This window comes from Curcuma longa, chromosome 21 (assembly GCF_044706935.1).
Source record: "Curcuma longa cultivar G26 ecotype Majalengka, Jawa Barat chromosome 21, ITB_CL_G26_1.1, whole genome shotgun sequence".
NCBI lineage: Eukaryota > Viridiplantae > Streptophyta > Magnoliopsida > Zingiberales > Zingiberaceae > Curcuma > Curcuma longa.
This window is the reverse complement of record NC_133881.1, coordinates 9,029,886-9,040,678: the sequence shown is the minus strand read 5'-3', so window position 1 is coordinate 9,040,678 and position 10,793 is coordinate 9,029,886. Positions and strand designations below refer to the sequence as shown.

At 33.8% G+C, this 10,793-nt stretch overlaps 2 protein-coding genes across 2 annotated transcripts; both read left to right on the top strand.

Moving 5' to 3' along the window:
* The first annotated feature begins 1,497 nt into the window (after positions 1–1,497).
* LOC141814850 (uncharacterized) lies at positions 1,498–7,304 on the top strand. Its single transcript, XM_074702801.1, has 12 exons — positions 1,498–1,582; positions 1,845–2,723; positions 3,064–3,158; positions 3,230–3,349; positions 3,740–3,827; positions 4,327–4,418; positions 4,495–4,599; positions 5,703–5,812; positions 6,399–6,486; positions 6,563–6,598; positions 6,705–6,795; positions 6,900–7,304. The coding sequence occupies exons 2-11, from the start codon at positions 1,895–1,897 to the stop codon at positions 6,786–6,788; spliced, it is 1,647 nt and encodes a 548-aa protein (XP_074558902.1). The 5' UTR covers positions 1,498–1,582; positions 1,845–1,894; the 3' UTR covers positions 6,789–6,795; positions 6,900–7,304.
* Positions 7,305–8,064: 760 nt separating this feature from the next.
* On the top strand, positions 8,065–8,993 carry LOC141815447 (uncharacterized). The gene is made up of 2 exons (XM_074703392.1): positions 8,065–8,490; positions 8,585–8,993. The coding sequence occupies exons 1-2, from the start codon at positions 8,344–8,346 to the stop codon at positions 8,693–8,695; spliced, it is 258 nt and encodes an 85-aa protein (XP_074559493.1). The 5' UTR covers positions 8,065–8,343; the 3' UTR covers positions 8,696–8,993.
* The last annotated feature ends 1,800 nt before the right edge of the window (positions 8,994–10,793 follow it).

Sequence of the window (10,793 nt, the reverse complement as noted above, 5' to 3'; positions counted from 1 at the left end):
CTTCTTTTGATTATCCACCAAAACTTTTTTTCAATATCACTCAAGACTTCTTCATCTTCAAGCTCGATAAACTCTTTATCGATTATATTCCTTAAGTCGAATGCTTTCAACCAAACTTCAAATCTACTGTTCCAATAATCATAATCTTCTCTATTGAAAGTATATGGAAATGGAGTAACAATATTTCCAGATGTCATTTTTCTTGAGCCTCATATGCTCTGATACTAATTGAAGGGGGAGAAGATATACTATTTGGGGTAGAAGAGGAGTATAGCAATTTAGAAGAGGAATATAGCTAAGGAAGAAATGTAACTTTTTCTTTCAATATATTTTTTCATCTCACAACTTGGTTTATATAATCACGACAAAAGAAGTTCAAAGAACAATATGGATCTTCCCACATTAAATATACTATTACATTTTGTCTAATCAAATGCATATATTTGATAATTTAATTTATCGTGATAACTTAATTAGTTATTGTATAATTCAATTTAACTTGATTTGATGAAGACCAAAATAATTTAATTTTAAGTTCCAACAATGTAATTTGGTTTAGGCTTTCAAGCATACAGTTTAGTTTATATTTCCAATAATTATTTCTTAAATTTGAAAGTATTTTTATATATTTTTTCTAAAATATTTTAATTTTTATTTCACTCGAAGTCTTTAAACGATTTCAAATCTTATTTTATCATACAATTGCATTATTTCACCATCCGTCCCAATTTTACATAAAATCATAATTTCATATCACATAGTTTTTAATTACTTCATTCTTACTTATTTTTCATTAAAAAAATTATATTTTTCTTTTAACTGATAATTTATCATATGCCTTATTATTGGATGATAATTATAATTTTTTAAGATATAAAATAAAAAAAATCTTTTTTATCCATATCATAAAAGAGTTTTAAAAAAATTTAAATAGCACTCATCTATAATATAATAGTTAATATATTTCTCTGTAATTCAATGTTGGATATATATATTTTGTACAAAACAACTCCCACCCCAAAGAAGGTTATTAAACTATCAATTCACATTTTTACGATAAATTAAAAATAAAAGGATATTTTGAGTATAAAATAAAGAGCGGTGTGCTGTTTTATTAAATTTTAAGCAAATTGATGGCTTTTTAATTTTGTTTCTTTCATTATTTAATAATGAGAATCATTTTATCTGCTTAATATAATTTAGTAATTGCTCAAGTGTTATTTTAATTCTTTATAATTTCTAAATAGAGTTTTACCAAAGATAAACTTTGTTAGAGTGGCCTAATATCATTTTAGTATTAAAATATTTTAAATCGAATATATTTTATTTTTTTTAAAAAAAATCATCTTAAAGAATTTCAATTTTGTTGAAAAAATTATAACATATTTTGAGATTCCAAAGGGGCACTAATTTTTTTTAGGGCAAAGTGAAAATCTCTCATTTTTTTTAATATTATAACACAACATCGCGCCTGACCTAAAATTCCCTTCTTTTTCTTCTGCTCGAGCTCTGCTGATCTGCAACGCCGGCGGCGAACCAGCCCTTGTGCGAGGCCACGACTGGAGTTCTCATTGACGAGCAGGTTTCTTTGACTTCCGCTATGATATCTTGTTCCACAGCATGGTTCTCTGCTTGCTTCACTAGGATTCCGATTTTTTTTTAGTCCATTTTAAAGGGACGGGATAGTGCCATCAATGAATTTGATTCTTTTACCTTTTTTTTTCACCAGTGTATTACATTCATGTGTTTTTTTATATGTTCTCCAGAACATTCTGAAATATATTCAGAGTGATATATTGATATAAAAATATGGAAGTGTTTTACATTTTATTTGAATAATCTAGGGTTTACTTGTTGAAAAGGGGTTGTCATCTTGTTTCGATCTTTCGAGATTATGCCTGCTGGATTTCATTTGAAGACGAGTGTCCGGAGCAAACTTAAGGCAGAGAAAGCAGATGGTAGGAAGAGAAAGAACGTAAGGGAGTTTCAAATTTCTGAAGATGACCGTTTTGATTCTGATGGCGTACCATATAGAGGAACAAGGAACAGGGAAATTGATAACAAAAGGAAGAAGCTGATTAGGGAAGGAAATGCAAAATTCAGTAATTTTAGGGGAAGTTCTGATTTTCAGCCTCGTGGGAGGGCAAAGAAGGATGCTGCTACTTGGAATAAGGAGCAGTCTAGTGAAGCAAGAATATCTAGAAGAAAAAGTTATAGTGCTAAATGGAAAGGTGTGTATGATGGTGATTCTGATGTACATGAAGCATCTAATCCGAGACCTATCATGCGCAAAGGCAGGACTTTGAGCAATGGTTATTTGCTTGGTAAAGAAGATTATATAGGAGCCCGCACTAATGATTATTGTGCTAAGGTTAAGTCCAAGCAAGACAGCTTTGAAAACTCTTCTGATAAATTTGGGCCAAAGATGACGAAGCAATCCAGAAATGCATCTTCCGAGGGAGGTGATGTTGGTACTGTAGATGGAATATCAGAAGATGACACAAAGAAGAAAAGTAATTCAAGCCAACTTACAGAAACCAAACATGAAAGGTTTCAGACAAGAGTGCTTGATAAATCTGGAAAAAAGATCCGGGTCAACAGGAAGGCTTTGGGTAATGCCCCTGCCGGAACAAATCTTCCAGTGAGAAAGAAAAAGAGAGGCATTAGAATTGATCCATATGACACTTCAAACAAGCGATTGGATGACGGTGTTACTAACAGTGGTCAGTATCTCTCGCTTTCACACTTCTTTCCAAATTCTTCATCATAGGTTCCCTGTGATAGTATTCATAACTTTTGTTTCATTTTTCTATTTTACTTCTGACATCTTCCTTTTACTGGACTCTATAGAGTCAGCGTTCACATTAGGAAGATCTTTATTAAGATTGGATGCCATGAACTTGTTGAATGTTGCAGTAAAGTATTGCCTCATGACTAGTTCAGTGGAATATTGCACACGGGCTGAAAGGATGAATGTCAATGATCATCAGTGGCTCAAATTATTAAGCTCTTGTGTTGGTTTTTAATTTTTTCCCCCCTGTATTTTGCATACATGGCATGCAGAGAAGGTTAATAAGGAAAAGACTGAAATCTCAAAGAATGCTCAGTTTCGTGCAATACAGCCAAGCTCTTCAATCCTTTCTTTTGTCGAAGATAATGTAAATTGATAAATCTTTGAGCTCATTTCTTTCATGGTTTTCTATTGTACTTAATGCTTTGTCCTTGCTAGCTATTGGGGCGTAGGCGAATGATCGAATTAAAAAATGTTGGTTATAATGTCAAGCTCTCTGCGCCTTTGGATAATGTTCCCTTCTCAACAAGCACTGAAAGAGAAAGGATTGAGGAAAATGTATGACTTTTCTATGGGCAAGCCAATTATAAGTCAGTTTCTTTTTTTTCAATCACAAAAGTATTAATATTAGTTGGCACTGAGGATATTTTTTTTTCTCTTCATTTATATTGGCTTAGAAAGAAACAATGTAAATATTGTTTCATGTTGGTTTGATCTTAAGTGTCACTGAGGATATTTTTTTTTTCTCTTCATTTATATTGGCTTAGAAAGAAACAATGTAAATATTGTTTCATGTTGGTTTGATCTTAAGTGTCTTGATGTGTTTCTGTCTATAGGACCACTGTAAACATTCCCATATAGGTTTTTTTATATTCACTATTTCATTGAATACTGTTGGAGCTTCTTGACAATTATTTTGACCTATTTATGGCGTTTTCCTTCATTCAGGCATTTAGGAATAAGCTGGAGTTTTTTGCTTCAGCAAAAGTTTCGTCCTCATTTCCACCTCCCATAATTCCAGAGATAGCTTTTGCAGGTATTCTACAATCTTTTGTTTTTTTTTTTTGAGGAGCTAGCTTGCTTGGGTTGCACAAACTATTTTTTTAATTTTATTTTATAAGAATCTTTATACCTCTATGTGACATATATACCCTATTGCCAAATAGGAGTTAAATGTAAAAAATGTTGGACAGCTATTAATAATCTAGACAACTCTTTATTCAACTTTATTGTTCAAATATTTTTGAGATTGTCCTATATTATTTTAGAAGTTACACAGGATAACTAATTTGGTTTAGTTAGTCATCTCCATTTTTCTAGAATATTTACCTGTTTGACAAGTTATTCTGGTTAGTTATGAAATATTCAATTCTGCATCTGGAGCGTGTTACTATTTCCTGTTGTTGGATGATGTATCCATGGTTTAGATTAAAAAGCTTGTTTATTTAGTTTTCTGTGTCTTTCTAGAACTTTCACTTTTAGATTTTGAAGAGATAGGGAATTGACTGCTTGACAAGATAATTTGGTCATGTTAGGTAGATCAAATGTCGGGAAATCCTCACTCTTGAATGCTCTTACTAGACAATGGGGAGTAGTATGGACATCGGATAAGCCAGGCCTTACTCAGGTATTTTGTGTTTAATTAGCCAGCATGCCATGTGTATGGTAAATGAACAAAAAGGTTCTAATTTATCCTTTTGCAGACTATTAACTTTTTCAAGCTTGGCTCAAAGCTATGTTTAGTTGATTTGCCTGGATATGGCTTTGCATATGCAAAAGAAGAAGTAAAAGATGCATGGGAGGAACTTGTGAGTTTGCATTTGTATACTTCTTAACTTTGTACCTATATAATGTTTATGATAAATTCCTTGGTCTAGTAGGATCATTGTGTTTGTTCAACTTCATTCTGCATAATTATTACATATCTCTTTAACAAACACCTTTATTTAATATACTTTTTTTTAATTACTCTTCTTTTTTTTTTTCAAATGAATCAGCCAAATTCTAGATGATAGAAATCTTTCATTGAGAATTTTTGCAAAGTACATCAACTTATCAAAGCTCAGTAGCATATTGACCTTCAACAACATATGTCCTGACAATTTTCTGCCAACATTGTTAATTTTCTTGTGATAGCCCATGAACTGAAAATTAGAGTTCTATTTTCTTAATTAGGTTGGATTATTTATAAAAGGCAGTTTGGTGCACGAAGCTCCCGCTAATGCGAGGTTTCGGAGAAGGGTTGGACCACATTGAATCTATTGTACACAGTCTTATTTTGCATTTTGCAAAAGGCTGTTTTTCTACGACTCAAACCCGTGACCTTAAATAATAATTACTTATACTAAAATAAATAATGATTCTTGGACCAGGAAGATCTCCACTATCTGGAGCCTTCAGATGCATTTTTAGTTCAGCATTGTTGAGGACAAAAACGTCTTAAAGGTGTTCTCACTTCTCATCATGGGCTAAAGTTTCCTACTTGTTAATTGGCTGGAAAGTTGTATAAGGAATTCTAACCCAATCTCAAAATGTGACACAGATTGGACTGAAGAGTTTTTTTTGATTGAGAAAATAAGATTATCCAACCAAATTCCATCATCTTAAAGTATGTATTAGTGAATTATGGATAATTCATATGCATGTTGCAAAAAAGGATTACTTTTTGGGACCCAACTTGCACACTTGACTACACTTGTACTCTGACTATGATTAATGGTCTATTGTTGCTTAAACAGCCTATTGTGTTGTTCTTATGCTGATTTATTGCAACTAAAACTTGAAAATTTAGTGCTAATTTAAACAGCCTATTATATTCTATGTTGGCTGTTTCTGTTGAACAACATCTTTTACTTATCTTGTGGTTCCTATAACACGTGCCATCAATCTGAAGCAGAGATTTGAATTTCAGGTGAAGGAGTATGTTTCAACTAGAGTTGGCCTACAACAAGTCTGCGTTCTCATTGACACTAAATGGGGTATGAAACCAAGGGATCATGAGCTCATTGATTTGATGGAAAGGTGTGATGTTCTCCACATAAATTCTTTGACGCAGTTTGCAAATTGCTGGAAACTATATTCTTAATACTCTTTTAGATGGGTGAAACTGCTGCTATTGATAAGTAATTTTATTTATGGCAAGGATTTATCTGGAGTGTCACAGGATTTAATTTCTTGAAAACATTGACCAAACTGATACACTGGTGTGAATGGTTTAAGTGTAATAATAGATTTCTTGGATCAGATTGAGCCTTGGCATTAATGGATGAGGATTCTGCCATTATGCAAGCTTTCTCTTGCAAGAAAATATATGCTTTAGCATGTTTACACGAAGCTACATTTAAACAATCAAGATAACTTGAAGGCCCATTTATTGGGATTTATTTTGTTTTTACATTTCAAGCATATTCTCCTTTTATCCTATCTCATCATCAAATTTTAGCCTATGTTATGTTGAATCTGAATTGCACAATTTTCTCTTAATATTTATATTGTTTCTTCCATGGCTCCAAATGAACTTTTGGGTATTATTCTAGTTTTGAGTCTTGTTCTCTGTGGCATTTCCATTGAAATTGGATTGAATTTTTTTTCATGAATTGTTCATCAGATCTCAAACGCCTTATCAAATACTATTGACGAAGACAGATTTGGTATTCCCCATTGATGTTGCTCGCCGTGCTATGCAAATTCAAGAAGTGAGTTTTCCTAACTTCCCAAGTTTTGTTGGATACAGAAAATTGTGGTAATACTCCTTTTTTTTCATCATTTCAGAATCTCAAGTCGAACAAATCTATCATAAACCCAGTGGTAAGCTTTCATGCTCTGAAAATGATGTGTGGAATGTCAGATTTCATGAACTACTCACGAGTTTTCTTTGTAAAGATTCCATCTGATGACGTGAAACTGAATGCAGATGATGGTTAGCTCCAAGTCAGGTGCTGGCATCCGTAGCTTGAGGACTGTGATCACAAAGCTTGCTCGATTTCTGAAGCCATAGGCAGCGAGTAGGGTTCCTCTAACCTTCTAACTTCCTATTTCTGAAAAAAAAAATCATCTGCCATCGCCTTGCAATTCTTCTCTAACCTGATGTACCGACTGATCAACACAGACGCAACTCAAAGCAACAGTCCAGAAACATAATTCTCCTTTACATGAAAGAGAACGCTTAAAGATGTGATCTTGGGCATTCCATATAGTACAAACAATGATCAATTTGCTTGTACCTGAATGTTCTTCCTGGCCAGTTGAAGCATGCGCATCTCACCCACAAGACATTCGAGCAGAATGGCTGCTACTTCAACCACCAAACCCCCATAGTGTCGCCTCAACTTGGTATCGATCTGCCGATAGCTTTGAAGTTCTAATTATGTGAGCATATTACCTTGATACGATGATTCTAGTTTCAGTAGCAGAGTAAGCAAGCTATTATTTAATAAAATCATTTCGGTTGGTTTACCATACGGTTTCTAGAACTTTAACCTTATTTTATGTCAAAACAAATCTATTTGTTGAAGTAAGGTATATTTCCGATATATTGCTCGTTAGTCTTCTAGAAAAGTCCGATACAAATATGGTCAAAAGTTTTAAAGCATTTTTTTTTCTTTTAGATAACCTTTCATGGCATACGTATTATACATAATTGTGGTCTAATATTGTCACCTTCTCTCTGAGGAAATTTGTATCTCCGAGCAATCCAAATTTGAACAATGTCATATTTTGAGTAATTCAAATTTAGAAATTCGCCTGCTAAGAATCAGTCAGGCAGGCTTCATTGATTTAAATGAATTTTTTGGCACGATTTTATTTTATTTTTCAAACAGAAAAAATATTTTAAATTACTTTAATTGCTGTTTACGCGCCATCTAATTCTTGAAGCATCTTTCATTTTTTATTTATAATAAAATTAAATAGATATTCTTTTTTATATCGTCGCTTTTCGTTTAAATTTATCAAAATAGTCCATAATTTAATTTTTAGAATTGGTTATTTTACATAAAGCAGCGTCATGTTGGAATATTTTGTATTAACATTTTTAAAATGGTGCTATTTTATATAAAGCACATAAACTACTAGGACTATTTTAAATAAAAATTATAAATGAATGATGTCTTAACAATGATATAAATAATAAAAAAAAAAGTCTTGTCATTCCGACCTTTATTGCGTTGACTAAATATATCCGCGTTCCTAATCACATGCTATGGAGCTCTTCTAGAAGTTTACCGAAACATACCGTTCTTCCTCATCGATCAAAGACCGGTCCGTCCCCAATCGACGGCGCGAGTTTCTCAGTTTCTCCAAAGACTCCGTCCGAAGAGAGACCCGATCGCCTCTCTTCCCACCCAATTCCACCAACCACTCCCTCCATCCGTCTATAATCGATGGATTCAACAGCAGGCACCAGCTCCAAGTAGAATCAACGCGCGATTCGTGGTGGTGTTCTCCATTCGCATCGTAGTCAAATCAAGCGGAGGAGAGAGCCAAATCCGCCCCCCAAATCGCTCCTTTTTTTTTTCGTTGGGTTTCAGAGATCTGAAGGAGGAGGAGCAGCGATGTGTCCGCTCAGAGTGCTGCTGATCTTTCTCTCCGCCACTTTGGCTGGTTTCTTTCTTCTGAGGAACCTCAAGACCCAGTCTGACCTAATCGAAGAGCCCCTGGAAGAGGATTTCCCAAAAGAGCAGCTTTCTCTTTCCAACAAGGTAAGTTTTTTTTTTTTTTTTTTTTTTTTGAAGAAAGATCTAATTTTTCTCGTTCTTGTGTGGTTTGGATGATGAACTTTGGGGTGAAATTCAGGTTTGCTCGAAGGTTTGTTCGGGCTTCTGGACATGCGTCGATATGGCGAGCGGGAGGTACTTGTGGAGGATTATGGCGCCTGCTGGTACCAAGGAGAAGAAGGCTTGCTGATGAACGTGAGGAGAGGTTATTGTTGCCTGCCTCTTTTCCTTCATCTTTCTTTGCTGAAAACCAAAAAACAAGAAGAAAACAAAAAATAAGTACTGTTGATTTATCACACAGTATTGTTTGGATCCAACAAAAATTTTAACTGATGATGTATATTTTGTTGTATACACATTTCATAACTTTTTATAATCTTAATTCATTATATTTGCTTGCTGTGCCAACTAAATGGTGTTCTTGAGCTTCTCTGCTACAACCAAAAGCTGTTTGTTGCTAGCTTGGTGATGGAAAATATAGATAAAAAAAATAATTTCTAACACAAATCATATGATTTCAAGTTTTTGAAATCTTGTAATCCTGTATGTTTTGTTTGAGATGATATCATAGTGTCATCATTTGGTTTCTGATTTTGATCATGATCATCCACTAGAATCCATTGGGAGGGTGTTCCTATATGGTTGTGATTCAGATGAACTATTCATAAAGACTTAACTCATTTTCTAATTTCAATGAAGTTCTTGCTTGTGCTTCACTTCCTAAAACAAGTTTGCCATCTTTTTTCAGTTCACGTTGCAACATTTTCAATGCTGATTCAAACCCTTGTGTGGTGTTGACATTGACTAATAATCCGGTATGAATGTTTGTTTATAGAAGAGATATCTTTCAGTATTGTTCCTAATGCCTACCAATGTTACATCCTGGAACTGCAACTTAAGGTCCTATACACATTGGTTGGCTGTGTTTCTATAGAGATGGTTGGAATTGTGACAAACAAGTTGAAGCAATTCAAATTGAAAAGAATGCAAGGGATAGAGGATACTCAATATTAGTGAATATTATTGCCTAAAATTTAACGAAGAGATATGATTCATGAAGTCGACTCTATATGAACTAGATCTACTTATTGTAATGGTTGAAAATATGGTATATTGTGCCTCTACTTTCCTTTGCAAACTTAAGGTCTATAGTTCAAAATATGCTCCTCTCTTAATTCAAGCTGATGTGCATTTAAAAAAAAAAAGGTAAATGGTGTATGTTGAACATAAAAAAAGCTTCATAATATATGAATAAAATGTATTCTTTAAAAAATAACTTTAGAAACAAGGAAGTAAATGTTTAGGGTGTATACCCCAGAAAGATTAATGGTGTCTTGTCTGCATAATAATATCCTTCTCTTGCTTAGCTTTTGCTTGTATAATTGTCTTTAAACGTGAAGAACAATAAAGGAAAAATGATCTGTCCTTCGTGTATAATTAGGCTGGAGATTGAAGTTGTTGATTGCTTTTGCTTATGAAATGCTTATAATGAATGATTCCTACCAACCACTTTGAATAACATGAGCAATCTCCTTTCTCCAATTCTGACTAAATGATTCTTTTGGTCATGAATGATTACTACCAACCACTTTGGATAAAATAAGCATTCTCCTTTCTCAAATGGTTGATTGGTTGCCCACTATTTTCTTGGTAGTACATTGTTCTTGGTTGAGCATACTTCAGTTAGCAATGAAAACCATCCCTACGTTGAGGAGGTATAATCTAAGAGCCCCTTTGGGTTGGCAACAATTCTGTATGCGAAAATCGTAGAGCATGATCGGCACCTATATGATCAATGATCTAGCCTTTGCTCGAATGTGTGAATGCCCCATTGTGAACACTTTAGCCGAAAATGTTTGCACTCTCGTTCTGTTATAGAAGTAGTATCGATGAACAAGGACAATAGTCCATGAGACTCATTTAATTTATCATTTTTTTTTAGCTGAAAATGTTTGCACCCTCGTTCTCTTATGGAAGTAGTATCGATGAACAAGGACCTGAACACCTTGTTGAACCTTTAAAGCTCCATCCATTCTCCATTGTTGCTTTAAAGTGCTTTTGGATGCAATCAAAGGATGCTGAACGTTTAAGCTGGCCGCTACGTGTACTTTCCGATTTATCCTGATAGCCAGTAAAAAATTTTCATAAGACCAGATCGATCACTCCTAGGAATAGTCAATGAGGCCAATTGAGATTTATCATTTTTTTAAGTGCCTTTAGACAATGAGGATGGAGCGTTAATTAGATGATTCAATTTCCTTTATAAAATGAAATAAAATAAATAAAAG